At 39.5% G+C, this 16416-nt stretch overlaps 1 protein-coding gene across 2 annotated transcripts in view; it reads right to left on the bottom strand.

The window, feature by feature from the left end:
* Nucleotides 1-238: 238 nt before the first annotated feature.
* Nucleotides 239-16416, bottom strand: part of usp32 (ubiquitin specific peptidase 32) — a 47632-nt gene continuing 31454 nt past the window's right edge. The window contains exons 12-34 of one of the 2 annotated variants that reach the window (XM_046862587.1): nt 16059-16161; nt 15792-15972; nt 13633-13811; nt 12615-12755; nt 12265-12382; nt 11113-11267; nt 10401-10482; nt 10227-10301; nt 9743-9881; nt 9158-9263; nt 8882-9055; nt 8475-8649; nt 8239-8390; nt 7693-7804; nt 7347-7594; nt 7064-7248; nt 6128-6214; nt 5921-6041; nt 4476-4667; nt 4130-4376; nt 3536-3972; nt 3220-3312; nt 239-692 (exon numbers count right to left, since the gene is read on the bottom strand). In XM_046862587.1, the coding sequence (XP_046718543.1) occupies nt 519-692; nt 3220-3312; nt 3536-3972; nt 4130-4376; nt 4476-4667; nt 5921-6041; nt 6128-6214; nt 7064-7248; nt 7347-7594; nt 7693-7804; nt 8239-8390; nt 8475-8649; nt 8882-9055; nt 9158-9263; nt 9743-9881; nt 10227-10301; nt 10401-10482; nt 11113-11267; nt 12265-12382; nt 12615-12755; nt 13633-13811; nt 15792-15972; nt 16059-16161 (3676 nt within the window). In that variant the 3' untranslated portion in view covers nt 239-518. Of the gene's footprint in view, nt 693-3219; nt 3313-3535; nt 3973-4129; nt 4377-4475; nt 4668-5920; nt 6042-6127; nt 6215-7063; nt 7249-7346; nt 7595-7692; nt 7805-8238; nt 8391-8474; nt 8650-8881; nt 9056-9157; nt 9264-9742; nt 9882-10226; nt 10302-10400; nt 10483-11112; nt 11268-12222; nt 12383-12614; nt 12756-13632; nt 13812-15791; nt 15973-16058; nt 16162-16416 lie in introns of both variants that reach the window. The other variant, XM_046862584.1, reaches the window with a different exon arrangement.

Raw genomic sequence — 16416 nt, forward strand, 5'->3', positions numbered from 1 at the left:
TTATGATTTGATCATATAAATATAAAAATACAAAACACAATTTATGGAAGATGAGAGTACTCCTTCTCCTTAAAAAAATCCTCATGGAAAGGTAAATACATAAATATAATTTGAGATGCGGCAGATTTGGACTGAGTTCTGATCATAACAATGATCTCAAAGAAATTTCTTTTTCTTTTTTTGGTCCAGGACCTTTTTTTTTTTGTTCAGTTGGCAATATTCACAAGCTACACAAGTCTTTCTTATATATCTATTTATTTCTGTTTGTTTATTTATTTCCTTTTCTCACAAACTCTTTTAGCCATTTGATGGCTAAAAGACCAGTAAGTGTTTCTGAAATAGAGGGCAGCAGCAGCAGGCGTTGAGATTCCACAGTCTCGAGCTGAACTTTGTGCTTTGGGAACTGCAGCTCCTCCAGTTTCAGCTGTGCAGCTTCAATTGCCCACATTTTCTTCATTGCACATGGGGTCGGATACTGACGAACACGTTAAGTGCCTTTAAAGTGGAAGAGTACTGGATCACTGAAGCACACAGTACTTCTTGTAGTCTGACTCGAAGTCTTCATCCATGCTCGTGGTGTCTGCCATTTTTTTGCCATCAGTCATCGGCAGAAACTGAGAGTAGTCCACTCCTTGCTGTTCGTAAAAGAGAATGTATGCTGAATCCGTGTCAATCTCTTCTGAGTGAACTTCCTGGAAATGAAACAGAAACAACAAAAGCAAATGTCAAAGATATTATCATTTAAATGCTTAAATAATATACTGTATTTTGTCCTATTGTTACATCACATCCTTCCAACAGTTACATTCACACTTCTTATCTTCCTCAATATAAAGTATTTTGTTTACTGGTATGCCCACAAAGACATCATGGTGTCATTCATTCAACACCATTGAGATCCATGAAATTACAAAGTATTTGTTGCCTCAGAAGCTAGTGGAAGCAAAAAACAATGCTTGGGGCTCCTATTTATACTCATCATCTTTACTCATCAATATCATACATTATTTCCAGTCATGATTCTCCTTCTATACCACTGACATATGCTAATATACAGGTAGCTGACAAATTTAAAGGAAACAGTGTTTTAAATAATGGTAGGTGATTTACCAGCTTCTATTGTATGTGTCTTGGCATCAATTCTACTAAGATTCTGAGCTGTACTGAAGAGATGAACACTGTTCTTAGAAAATCTCATTTGATTTCAGATCAACATTTCATCTGTGCTATAGCAGTGGCTAGCCTGGCATTAGTTAAAACTCAGTGAAAAGTTCCCTAATCAAATGAGACTTGCGTGATAGAATTGGCAAATACATGTTTATAATAATCTGACAGATATTTTATGCATTATAACACCATCTGATATAAGTTGAAAAGTGCTTGCAAACACTTTTGAAGCAAAAATGTAGTACATGATTTGTGTACAGTGTAGTTAAATGCTTTTACCGAAGTAGGATGAAACCTTAGTGCAAAAATCTAAATCTAAAATCTCTCTGCACATTTCTATCCATACTTTGTGTGAAAGTAAAACCCACCCACTCTCAAGACTTTATTTCAGTGCTTCTCTCCATTGCCAGATGTGCTGTTCTATATTCTTATGTAGATGTGAGGCATGAGTATGAGAAGTATGAGAAATCTAATACTGCTGCCTCAAATAGTTAACCGTATAAAGATGATCAGTAAGAATAACTCAGAAGTCAGAATATTGATTTGCAGTTGTGTTTTTCCTTCTGCCTGAGGAATGGAGGAGGAGTGTGCTGGTATCGGTTTTTAAGAATAAGGGAGATTTGCAGATCTGCAGTAACTACAGGGGAATAAAGTTGATCAGTCACACCATGAAGTTATGGGAAAGAGTAGTGGGAGCCAGGCTGAGAGAAGAGGTGACCATCTGTGAGCAACAGTATGGTTTCATGCTGAAGAAGAGCACCACAGACGCATTATTTGCTTTGAGAATGTTGATGGAGAAGTATAGAGAAGGTCAGAAGGAGTTGCATTGTGTGTTTGTGGATTTAGAGAAAGCGTACAACAGGGTGCCGAGAGAGCAGTTGTGGAATTGTATGAGGAAGTCGGGTTTGGCAGAGAAGTATGTGAGGGTGGTGCAGGACATGTATGAGGACAGTGTGACAGCAGTGAAGTGTGCAGTAGGAACAAAAGACTGGTTTAAAGTGAAGTTTGGACTGTATCAAGGATCTGAGCCCTTTCCTGTTTGCAGTGGTGATGGACAGGTTGACAGACAAGGTCAGACAGAAGTCACCATGGACTATGATATTTGCAATTGAGATTGTGATTTGTGGTGAGAGTAGGGAGCAGGTTGGGAAAAGCCTGAGAGGTGGAGGTACACGCTGGAGAGAAGGGGAGTGAAAGTCAGTAGGAGTAAGACAGAGTACATGTGTGTGAATGAGAGGGAGGGCAGTGGAGTGGTGCGGTTGCAGGGAGAAGAGGTGTTGAGGGTGGAGGAGTTCAGGTACCTGGGGTCAACAGTGCAAAGTAATGGAGAGTGTGTTAGAGAAGTGAAGAAAAGAGTGCAGGCAGGGTGGAGTGGGTGGAGAAGAGTGTCAGGAGTGATTTGTGATAGAAAAGTATCTGCAAGAGTGAAAGGGAAAGTTTATAGGACTGTGGTGAGACCTGCAATGTTGTATGGTTTAGAGACAGTGGTATTGAGTAAAAGACAGGAGGTGAAAATCGAGGTAGCAGAGCTGAAGATGTGGAGATGTTCATTGGGAGTGACGACAATGGACAGGATTAGAAATGAGTTTATTAGAGGAACAGGGCATGTAGGACGTTTTGGAGACAAGGTGAGGGAGGCGAGATTGAGATGGTTTGGACATGTGCAGAGGAGGGACATGGGGTATATCGGTAGGAGAATGCTGAGGATGGAGCCACCAGGAATGAAGAAAAGAGAAAGGTTTATGGATGTGGTGAGGAAAGACATGCAGGTGGTAGTTTTAAAAGAGGCAGATGTAGAGGACAGGGGGGTGTGGAGACGGATGATCCGCTGTGGAGACCCCTAATGGGAGAAACCGAAAGTTGTTGTTGTTGTGCTTTTCTCCTAGTGGACATACAGATCCACACCATGCCAGCAAAATGCCCCGTCAGTTACCCAACCCTTTGCAGTCATTAAATACACAAACCTCTCTTATTAAAGAATCAGTGAGTGAGCAACATTACAAATCAAGTATCGATATAACCTTTAATATAAATGTTTGAAAGGCATTTTACCTTGCAGCTGCTGTCGTTGTAACAGTACCATTTATCATTGGGGTTTTTAGCGTAGGTCACATAGTGGCCCCCTCCCATGATTCCTGAATGGCACTAAAAAAATAAAAATTAAAAGTGCCTTGAGTGGTCATTATATATTTAATTTGAACATTTCAAAAGTAAAATAAAGTGTTCAAGATTCTATAGTATTTGGATAAAACCTCCACAAACCCACACACACACACAGACACACACACGCACGCACATACACGCATGCACGCACCTCAAGAGAACCACCAAAATGAGTTCTGGAAGTTTTAAGACAGGGAAAACTTACCGAGATTGCATATAAATTGTACATTGGCTCAAGACACGCTTCATTTCTTTGATAAGATGTGCTGTCTAGCTCTGTGCTGATGTCTGAGTGTCCGTTGATTTGGCTGTTGTCTTGACTCAGCCCGTTCACCATTACGACGTCACAGTCAGTACTGGAGGGAACCAATGTCCAGGAAGAATCGTGCGAGTTGGGCTCTGGAGTAGCTCCTGCTACCTGAAGCTCCGCCTCTGTTACCATGCTGGGTTCTGTCTCTGAGCCACTCTCTTTACATCCGCAGCTGCTGTCCAGATTTTCCTTGCTGCTGGAGAGTCGGTGTCTACTGCCGAGTTGAGGCAGACGAAGGCGTCCTTGTTTTCGGCCTGTGCTCTTAGGGCTGTTATTGGGGCTGCTGCTCCTGCTCAGTGGGCTGCCTACCCTCCTGATTGGACTCGGGGTGCCTGGGTGGAACAGAAGCATTAAGAAAGACATTCAGAGAGTCTGCTTTGATTCAAAAACTTTTAAAACATTAAGTCAAATAAAACTCATAGCAGGGAGTAAATTAAATACTGTTTTAAAGACTCAGGTCCAAGCAGAAAATACATTGTAGAGACAGACCTTTGCTAGATACTGGAGAGCTGACCCCAGTAGTGGAGGAGATAGAAGACGCTGGAGAATCTCCATTGTCCAGTTTCTGAAGCTCTTCTGCAGAACAGTCGCTTTGGCTCTGCAGGCTCAATTTGCTCTGGGCTTCACGTGGAGCCAAAAACGCACTTGGGTTGAAGCTTTCACATGGAAACTTCACTATCTTCTGGGACTTAATCCAGCGGCCATTCACAAACTGGAAACGTTTCAGATGAACAATCTAAAAAATATATAAACTCCCTCAATGACCAGGTAAATTGTAGGAGAAATGAAAGAGGTAAAATGGACAAAGTATTTTCATGTTTTAATTTTTATATACCAATATAGGAGGCAGTCTCCAAAGGTCCAGCTTCTTGGTGGCCAGACGGTGTGTTTTGCACTTTGAGCAATAGTAGAGCTCATCCTCCCCCAGCTCCTCCTCACTGGTAAAGGCCTTCAGACAGCTGTCTAGACTGATGGGCTCGGCCTGAGCACGGCGACTCAGTTCCACACTAGTATGCTCCTCCACTATCTGAAAAAAATGCAAGCACACTTCCTCACTAACCACTGAAAACACACTGGACTTATTTGGCAGGCAATTGTAGATGCCAGGTACTTTAAAGAAAATGGATATTACTGTCTATATGTGCTTTTCAACATCTTTGTAGTTTAAGAACATTTGACTGTGCAGTATGGTGTGGGTATAACATTATAATTATAATGGATTTGATTAAACTACACTTCAATTTATTTTGTAGGAACAGAAAAATAATGATTTGTTTCCTATTAAATGTATTACTTTTTCTAGTGGTGTTGATTACATATGAAGAGGGAAAAAACCTTTATTATATTCTAAAAAAGCATGGTTTACCTTTTTGCAAAAAATGACTAAAATCTAATTTCAGTGACATGCATGGTAATTCGTGACATTACTTCAATTATTTTAATTATTGCAACATTATTTTTCTAGCACACCAAATCATAAATCAATAGCACCAATAAAACTGACTGCTGTAAAGACTCTTGTATTGACAACTGTTAAACTGATAATGGAGACAGACCAATACATGTTCTAAATATAGTTTTGATCTGCTAATTCCAAATCAATGATGCTAAGACACAAATAGTATTGACCTATATATATATTTGAGCATATGACACTTTCCTGAAGTTGCATTCAATAATTCGGTATGAATGATACTGCTATTGCTACCAATCCTGCTATTGCATTCAAAGAATTATTATTATTTTTTTTTAAATGAACTGTGTAAACAAATTGGGTTTATAATATACATGAAGCAGTCTACCTGTTCATCCAGGTGGTATTGACAACTGGGCTTAAGAGAAATGGCTATAATAAATACTTCTTTATTGTAAGGTGCAGAATGGAAAATGTCCTTGTATGCTGTGGAAGATTTTCTTTCACTGGAACGCCATATTAAGGCTTATGGTTTTTATATGGGTGTATTTATTTACAGGAAAACGAGTGAAAAATGCAATTAAAATTTTGAAAGAGTACACTTTAATAGTGCAGTAGTGCACCATGGTGACAGCATGTGTGGTTTGCAGCATGTGTGGTTTCTCTTTTCAGGTGTCAGAAAACAAAAGAAAGAAGAAAATTGTAATAAAAATTATAACAAACCCTTTCCATAACACTTTATTCCTACAGAATTACTGTACACTGGACAAAGAAATGTTTTTCTAGGGTGTCCAAAAACACAAAACAGTCCATAACGATGATAGTGCAGCTTCCTTGTTATGACATATGTTTTAAATGCCACTCACCCTCTCTTGGGAAGTTTGATAACGAAGGTGCAGGGCTGTGGGATCCCAGTCTACAGCAATGTAAGCATTTCCAAGTGAGGCCCTGTCCTCATTACATTCCACAGTACAACCTCTGCAGAACCTGGCAAAGAAATTACCATTTTTATCACTCAGCCCTCAAATACACAGACAAACAAATCCCCAATCCCGACAGGATAAATAGCTTACCTGTACCACGGGCACCAGGCGCAAGAATTGCCATCTTTCTGCACTGCCCGCAAAGTGAAAGGGTACTGGTAACCCAAGCTGTCATCACTGCAGTATAGCAAGATTGTCAATTAAAAAAACAACAACAGTGTGTGGTTTTGGACAGTACACATTTACATTTCAAACAGAAGGTTTTCAAATGTGGAACTCAAAACTTCCTGACAGCATGTGACAATTCCACAGAACAAAATTCTTATTCGTAATACATAATACGATCCTTTTCTGTGCAAGGTTGACAATATACATAATACAAATAACGACTGTTCTGATTTGGTTTTAGTGGCCTAAAGCCTCTGATCTACAGTCCATGATCCTGAACACACATGTTAAGCATGTTCTTTTTCATACTTGTGAACTAAGCCAGTATTAAATCTGTTTAATGTTGTAGTCATGTAATACCATGCACCGTCCAAAAGCGACCCCTTTTCGCTGGCAAAACAGTTCTGACCTGTCGAGCTTTAACAGCATTAACTTCTTCAGCAGTTTGATCTACAGGAGCTCGTGTGTTGGATCAGATCATACGGATCAGCCTTCGCTCACTACGTACATCAATGAGCCTCAGCTGCCCATGACCCTGTCGCCGGTTCACCGCTGTTCCTTCCTTGGAAAGTTTTTTGATAGATACTGATCACTGCAGAACTGGGAACATCCCACGAGAGCTGCAGTTTTGAAGATGCTCTGACCCAGTCATCTAGACGTTACATTTTGGCTCTTTTCAAACTCGCCTCAAATCCTTACACTTGCTCATTTTTCCTGCTTCTTACACATCAACTTTGATGGCAAAATGTTCACTTGCTGCCTAATGTATCCCATCCACTAACTAACCCATGATGAAGAGATAATCAGTGTTAATCACTTCACCTGATTGGTGTATACAACGAGAAAAAAAGCACTGACCAGTCTTGGGCATGATTGCTGGCCTCTTGAGGGGGCAGAGGGCTGGCTAGACGGGACACCTGAATCCATACTGCATCATATAGATCCTTCTTACTGGTGTGTACAGTGCAGGGCACAATGAGAGGCATGCCAAACAAACTGGGTCGGTTCTTCTGAGATGAGAGGAAGTATAGTTCTGTCCTCATCTAAAGGAGACAAGATGATGACAATGGTATTAGTACTACTGCATTCAAATTTTTCACAGATTTAGTGGTGGACTGACAGGTATGTGTGTACCAGTTACCATCTTTCTGTGCATGGCAATGATGTAGCCAATGAAAGGACTGTCCTGGACTGGGGTGGCATGGCCATTGGGGATGCCATTGGCAATATTCTTTTCTAAGCCAGAGGGCAACACTGTGCTGGGCATGCCATTAGGAAGGCTCTTGTCAAATCCACTTTGAACAGGGGTGCCAGCTGTGCCATTCGGAATGGGGCCAGTTTTCTCAGCATTGCAGTTTCGGGCAACGCCATTGACCATCGGCATATTGCCTGGAGAGATGTTTCGAAAACAAAGAATAAGACAAACACAAGCTTGCGTGGATTTAATAGCAAATAACGGTTGGGATAAAGTTGATTGTTTCACTCACCTACTGGTGCTGGAGAAGTGAGAGAGGTGGGAGAACCAGGCACAGGAATCTCAAATGCACACAGGAAGCCATTTACAGACAGGCGCACTTTCTGGTTGTCTTGAGGAAAATTCTAGAGTAATATTTAGAAATATTCACTGTTATGTTTATCAGTAAAACCTGAAAGTGTGTTTTTTTCATTCAGACCAAAGACTTTTATGTTTAAACTTCATAGATAGAATTAGTGCTGTGGAACTTGTCCAGTAGACAAATGAGTTCTATTATCTCTCTCTAAGTTAATAAGACAAATCCAACCGGTCATGTAACCGCTGGTTTGTTAAAAAAAAAAAAGATGATTTTTTTTTTTTTTTGTCTAAATAAAAATGTTAATAAAAATCTTTTTCTGTATAGATACCTGTGAATGAGCTGTTACAAACATATTCAAAACACTCCATTAAAATAAACCAGTGATTTGAATTACAGCCAGGACCACCGTCAAACATCTGACTGATCACGATACAATGTATAATGTAATCCATAGATCTGCTGATAGTGTGTTCAGCTCACCTTGATGTTAGAGGAATGGACCTCAGCCAGGAGGATCTGCTCTGGCTTTAAGCTGCACAGTTCACTCAGCTGCTTCTTCAGGCCTGTATATTTTTCGTCCATGTTTAAACGGAGACCATAGCGCACAGGAGTGGAACCATCCAGTTTAATAACTGTAAAAGGCACGGGTGTGTGAGTGAGCTTCATGCTAAGAAAAAGGTTTTAGATTTTTTATTTTCCCATCTGCTGCACCTCACCTGTGATCTCGAGGTGCATAGAGCTGTCCATTGGAAGAGGAAGAGACAGGAAGTTAAAGGGGTCAAAGCGAGCACTGATGTGGCCACAAGTTTTGCACTTGACTTGAGACTTGAGCTGGCCATGAAACAAGTCCACCACAATCGAACGGTTTCTTCTCAAGTGGTTGTCCCAGGCCTAGACATAAGCACGCACAAACGTTAATACACACACAAGTACTACATGGCCAGTTGAAGTACTACATAATACTGCACTTCCTTCATGCCACTTTTTGTCTTTACATTAGTGCTACATCTATAAGTCACATCAACATTAAAGCTGATTTTTCACTTCAGTCATGCAAACAGTCTCTCTGACTGAACGCTCTGCCATTGGGGATCATGGAAATGACTAACAGCTTGACACTGACCTCGGTGGCCACTTCTGCATCTGGCCGTCCATCACTGTCCTTCAGCTCCACATAGGGTTTCTCATGAACCCTATTCAGGTCCTCATGAAGCCCATCCAACAAGAACGCCAGCAGCTCTTGAGAGTCCTGCTGCTGGAAGCCATTGAATCTCGGCGTATACTTTGCTATCGTCCACTACAAAATATGGAAATAGCTTTAGTATGGGTACTAAATGTGACATGTAAGTAGAACGTTTTTTCCAAGCAATGACAAATGACTAAGCACAAACGTGCCCACCCTGAGCTTTAGCGGTGCAACATTCTTTTGCGTTCCACTCCACAGTTCCTGCACTAAATCTCCATAGCATTTGGCCATGTGGCCTCGCATTCCAATAGGATTGGTTCTGTCAAGATTAGACAAGAGAACGAAAGTCAGCCATTTACCGAGTTCTATTACAGAAAAGCGATACAGTGCAACCTCGATACTCCGGGGTTACGTTCTATGACCCCTCGTGAGTAACAAAAAATCGTTAGGTTTTTACTCTCCTTTTTCGAAAGGGAATTATACATGTACTGTACTGTCAATTTAACAGAAATTGCAAATTACTTGTCATAAATGTTTTATTTACTACTTTAAATGAATAATACAATAACAACATTTTTTTCCAAACATTTTCATGTCATTTATTAGTACAAACTATGTTTTGAAATGTTACTCCAAACTTTCGGGCTACTCACGAAAGTTACCTTTAGTCCGGTTCCAAATGAAAAGTCGCGAACTATCGAGGTCGCGAATGTCAAGGTTGCGAGTATTGAGGTTCCACTGTATATGATTAATAATAATAAAAAAAAAAAAAAACACTATTTACAATAGAGTTCTCACCTGTTCAGCTCATAGAGGTGTCTCCCTGAGATGAAATAATCAGTGAGAGGTTTGGTGTTGCTCACACACTGAATACTAGAATTCATAAAGCATGTATTCCCCAAGTTACTCAGACCTGTAGCACCTTTCTCTGTGGGAACTTCAAAAAGAATTAAAAGCCATTTTTACTTTCAAATTTAAACTATTTAAGTACTTAAAATTAATACACAGAGTGGACTGGAAAAGAAAAAGAGATGGGTGCATGCCAGTTATGCTTCTTTCTACTTTATTTATTCATGCAGTTACATCTGGGTTTATTTGCAAGAGATCAATAATAAATATGTCAGCAGATACAGAACCTCTTATAAGTTTCACGCTGTTTTGGCATACAATAGTTTTCCATAGGTTTCAGTAAATAATCTAGTTTGATAGGGGAGTTACCATGGACCAAAAACACCACACACATTGATCTTTGACGAAGTCTTCAATAACCCTGGAATGTTACCTTTGTGTCTATCTATCTTGCTGCTGTTGGCAATGAAGGACATTTCCTCTGGCCAGCTCATGTCTTTGTTTCGAACTAGTGAGAGGTAAAAAGAAAGAGAATTTGCAATACATTCTTTAATTTGAAGAAGCAGGTAAAAATTGAATTAGGAATAAGATAAAGACACAGACATACCCTCAATCACTAGGTGCTGCTCATCCTCTATTTTCAAACTCTCTAAAGTGTGATCTTCATCATCAAGAAGAGTAAGGTAATTCTAAGGAGAGGATTTTAGGGAAAAGCAAATAGTTAATACTTGTAAAAAAACAAACAAACAAAAAAACAAACAACTAAATTAGACAAAAGTTTATGGACACCTGACCATAAGATTTGTGTGTTCTTGAACATTACCGATCCATATTTAGTTCCCATTTGTGATATATTAACCTCCACTCTTCTGGGAAGATGTTCCACTGGATTTTGAAGTGTGCTTGTGAAGATTTGTGCTGATTCAGCCACAAGGGTGTTATTAAAGTTGAGTACTATTGTAGGGGTGCAGTCAGTGTTCCAGTTCAAAAGTGTCTAAAAGGGCTGAGGTCAGAGCTCTATAGCAGGCCACTCAAGATCTTCTACTCAAACCCATGAAAACCCTATCTTCATTGAGCTGGCTTTGTGCACAGGGGCATTGTCATGCTGAAATGGGTTTGAGTTCAAGTGCTTGAGTTCTATACAAAGGTGTATCTCCAAATTTCAAACAATGTGAGGAAGAACCACATGGCTTGAAAAGTCAGGTGTCCCAATACTCTTGTCCTTATAGTGTAAAACATTTCATGTGGTACAAATGCATAGTAATAATGTACAGTAAGAGTACTGTGCTCTTGCACAGGGAAGCTAGAGAGAATCCCACCTCGCTGTTGTAGAGCCAGAGGCGCATGTCTTCTTCTTTGATGCGTAACCTTTGTGACAGATACTCATGGATGTCCTTTATGGTGCTCATCCTGCTGAAACATCCCGTGTAGGCCAAAACACGCTTGAGTGGAGCATTCGGAGAGGGCATGTTACCTGCAGGGAGGGGGGAAAAAAGGCCTGTCTTTAAACTCACTCCAGTCAGTAAAAAAAAATCCATTCCAAGATGCCTTGAAGCACTGCTATGCTGCTATACTGTGCTATTTCAAGACTTTCGTCAAGTAAGTGTAATTATATATTGTATACTACGCTTTCTTAACATAAAGACCCAACACTTAACTAAGAGGAACTTCTCACTTCAAACATGTGAACACATACAGCGGAAGTAAGCATTTTTATTGAAAGCGTATATTAAGCTGTAAGCAGCAGCAAGAAAGGGCAAAGGTGATTTAAAAGGGACTGATAAACCATTAGTCTGGGGAAATTAAAGAGATGCAAACAAAGCCAAAAGCACAAGAGAAGTACGAGTAAGTCTGAATACAGAAATGCTGATTAATAATTAGTACAACCCCCATAATCATCTTTGCAAAGATCATTAGAAGCAATAAATTGGATAGGAGCACCCATTTCTTTCCCAGAATGCACAGCATCCCATCTGACAGGAGTAGCAGAGTTGTGAGTGAGAGGTGAACCATGTAACAAACCCTGCTACAGCCAGGCATCAGGTAGCTAAAACAAGATTAGTGGAGCTCTAATGCTCAACAGCACACCGCCTCAGCGCTGCACAATCAGGTTAGTGCTCTGCTACTTGTCCCTTTTTTACTTAGTGCTTTTTAGGGAACCTGATGATGAGCTCCATAACCAAATTGTATCTAATGCCTGCTTAAACAAACATACAAGGCTTCAGTCTGAGCTCAGCAGCAGGTACAGTATGTGAAATGCAGGCAGAGATACAGAAGGTGCTAGAATTGAACAGGATTGGGGATTTTTTTTTTGTGCTGTCAGAATTTGTTGTGCCCGCTGAGCTAAATCCCCTTTAGGAGTGTTTTAGGAGATTAGGTTGCCCCAGGACGGTGGAAAAAGCCACTCTCTTGCTGCAGGCTTACGTTACCTCGAGGAAAGTGTGGAGGGAACATTCGCAGGCTGCTCATACCCATGTTAACCCAGATGTTGGACTGGGGGATGCGTGTGGCCGGCTGCTGTCTTAGGAAGAGCAAATAGCGGGGGAAGAGCTCCAACTCTGGCTGGTCTGTGATGACTGACTTGATCACCTTCAGAGAACAAACAGAAGGGAATTGTTACAGCCAGACAGCCCTGCCAATAAACCTGAGCTGAACTGTGCTTAGATTATTCAGTAGAACAATTCAGTTTTATTACCAATAAATAACAAGGTGCCTTGTGCCTCTGCTTGTAAATAGGCATTTTCAATAAAAAGGCTCTAAATGCAGTCAGAATATACAAGTTACACTGTATAGTTTTATTGACGACGCCTGGAACACATACCGGTCTGGGCAGACTAAGGTTGGCACCGTACCAGTGGTAAAGTGCACGCCACACAGGCTCTGGTACGGTCTCAAAGTCCTGGCCGGCCGTTAGGTTGAGGGGTCTCTTCAGACGTCCACCCTCCATGGTTAACGTTGGCACCTGCAGAGAAAAAAAAAAAAAAAGCTAATCTTCTGTGTGCCTATTATAATAGCGATGAGAATGCAGGTTGCCCTGATAAACGGCCATTTAAATGTCAACTTTTGGAAATAAACCAACACCATGGACAGCAGACCACCTGCTGAATCATTCCTTCGCCAGCAGAGTGAGATGAAGTCGTGCCTATTTTAAAAGACTTATTTTGTTGTGACTGCAGTGAATAATAGTCTATAATCAGACCTGACAGTACAAGAGTCATTTCGAGGGACGGGGTGTTATTACGGAGTGTAAAAACTTTCAACAATAAAAGCAATAACACACTGAGCCTCACACACGAAGTCAATGCAGTCTGACACTCAGCCACTTGAAAAATATTATGAGTTTCTCACTATGTAATTTAATATCATAAAAAGTTCAACATATTATCTTCCCTCCAACATTCTCTTGGAATTTTTGGTAGTAATAAAAATGTAAATTGTCAATCATGCACAGCTCCTGCTATAAACACTAAATGCAATTGGGTAGTGAGAAAATTGCCAATTTTCCAGCAGTTTACTTTGACAGATTTTTGACAGGGTCTAGAGAGGAAAAAACTCATAACACAAGATTCCAACACATGAATTCCACTGTAGTTCCAATGACACTTGATGAAGTTCTGCTTTAAGAAAAGGCTTCTTTTTTCCCTATGGAGCCTCATTGTCCATGTCAAATAGCTACTTTTGAGATGAGCATAACCACAAATATATGGTCATGCTTCCTCATTTTAAATTTGTTATAAGAAAGTATTACCTGACTTCTCAATACTATATGTGTCTTTTGTGTTATGATGGGTGACAAGGGATTTTATATGCATAAGTTTTACCTCATGTAACACACAGACCTTTATGGGCTCAGTAGTGACTAAGGGCTGGTTGTCGATAGCACCTGGCCTCTGTGCTGTCAGCTGGTTGGGTAGGTAGCCATTGGCGGTGGAGAAACACTGGTTGTTGTTATCCAAAACATTATGCTGCCGAGCAAAGCAGATATCCGTGGCTGATGAGCTCACATGTGGCAACTGACCTGAAAAAGATAGACAGAGAAGATTTCTAAAGATGAACTGCTAATACAAATAATACAATGTCGTTTTTTTGATCTGTTAATATATGCTTTATAGCAAATTATAGCTTTCTGAGACAAGAAAATATTTTACAGGCAGTTTGATTTGATTCGTAGTGAAGTCACAAACTGGGTTGGGTAGATATTCTTGGACAATTGCCTAATGCTTATTTGATTATTTATGAATGAAATAGTTGAAATACTTATGCAGACCTACCAAATGTAAAGCAGTGCATGCAAAATAAATACTTTTTTTTTGTCCATACAAATAGTAAACTATTCAAACATTAAACATTGTATAAATAGACCAGGTGTATATGGATAGATGGAGGGTGGATGATGAATATTATAACAGTGTTGAGAACAGTGACAGTGAGTATAACTGGGAGTGTGCAGATTATAACATCAGTGACATATTATTGAGTATGATAATGATTCTGATTATACCAGTGAATCTATAAATTACTACACTACACACACTACAGTGTGAACAAATTTCACACAGCAATATCAGCAATAGCATCATCATTAAATAACTGAAGATCGGTTTATAATAGCGATGGTGTAGATTATATCAGTAAAGACAGATTAAGATTGTGAAAATGTAAAAAATAAAGATTATGAGAGGGTAAGTACTGGTGTTCCTGTTCAGCGTCTCTGGTTTTATGCCAATAACATTATTCACAGTTGCTGGATTTTCAGTTGGTGGTGAATGAGTCTAAAAGGCAAAAATCACAGATGCTTATTTCACAGTACAGGAAATAAATATACTGAATATGAGCAGCAAAAGATTGTGTGTCATTTCCAGCATTTTTCTCAGAGCTGTCCATACAATATTTGTGGAAAAAATATACTATTATTGTTTTAATGTAATTACTGGTAATGTAGGAAAATAACGCAGGCCAATTGCATTTATCGGTTACACTCCCCCTCCAAAAACTTTTTTTCCCCTGCTTAACTTTAGTGGATTATGCATTTGTCAGCGTTCTGCTGAAATATAGTGCAAATGTTTTGACAGAAAAAAATCATCCTCAATCAAAGCATCATTTATATCATGCCACTGCTGTTATAGACATGCACACATTAGTTTATGTCATGTCAACATTTTATATGGAATAATTATTCAAACACTTTAGAAAGGCTGTAAGGAACAGGAGTTATGCTGCAGTAAAAGGAAGGTCTCTGCACAGTGATGCAATCGGATCAAAATTCAGGCAGGAGGAAAAAATAACGGTAAACAACCCTGAAGAATCGAGAATCAACAACAGACCTGAACCTGAAGAACCTGGCAGTTGTGTTGACTGAGTTGTGTTGACTGCACTTTTACACATTTTGCACTACTGTCATACTGCTGCTATCTGTCTTGCACCTTACAAATGCCTTATACTAAGAACTTCAGAACGTTTACATACATTTCGACGTACATCTGAATTGATAACATATATTTGGACGTATAGTCGCATATGAACAAAATTCAATTTATATTTACTCAGATGTATAATTTATTCAGATGTTCACAAGATATATTCACTCGGTTTATAAAAATCCAGTTAAGACAAGTATACTGCTTTTACCTTCATACAAAATCTGATTCGATATCGCACTGACAAATAAAAACAAGAACTTAACAGTGTACTGTAGATCAGTGGTTTACTTTTTCGAGACTTTATCATCACCCACACCAAGTAGGATGGAAAAAAGTTATGATACTTTAACAATACACAATTTGGTTATGTATGTCTATCAACTTGCTTTAATGGCAAAATATGAGAATTAATATTAGAATTTGCCTAATAAATAACTTAAGACAAAATCTGAAATTCGAGGTTAATTTATTTATTTATTATTTTAAACAATTGACATTTCTGGACAGTTTAATATTAATAATAATTTAAAAAACTTCAATAGTTTATTTGAGTTATAAGGCCATTTAAACACACTTACTGTGAGGAATATTCTCTGAAACCTCCCAGTTGCCTCTTGGAGACTTTTCTCCTGGAGAGCTTAGAGATCGTGCCACTGTTCCAGTCTTGCTCAGGGTTGCTTCAGCAGATGGTGTGGACTGAGGAGTTCTCTTGCCACTGCCGAGCATACCCGGCTGCTCCACCACAATCGATTTATTATCCTTAGACCGTAAAGAATGTCAGATCACACCAGTGTTTATTCATTTCAATGTATTCTGTCAGATTCCAGTTTGGTCATGTTACTCACATATTTAACGTAGTCTTTCCACAATTTCCACCACTGTATAGAGATGAGGAACCAGTTCTGGCCTGGCTGCAGGCCATGTCTGCTCTCTCGTTCCAGCCATCCCCTGAGCACACACAATCACATGCACATACACCAACATTTTGTATTGACCATCAACTGATATAGATATTACTATAGCTGATTAATGCTATGCCTATATGTAATTGTAATCACAATCTCAACCACAGCAACTAAAAGGAAACCTTGTTGTTGTTTTTCCTGTAAATAAAATCTCAGGTCATAGTGATCATATAGTTTAAATGCACGCAATAACATATACTCTAGCTTGTTAACAAATATGTCCATACTTGACACATAT

Source organism: Silurus meridionalis, chromosome 12 (genome assembly GCF_014805685.1).
Source record: "Silurus meridionalis isolate SWU-2019-XX chromosome 12, ASM1480568v1, whole genome shotgun sequence".
NCBI classification, from domain to species: Eukaryota; Metazoa; Chordata; class Actinopteri; order Siluriformes; family Siluridae; genus Silurus; species Silurus meridionalis.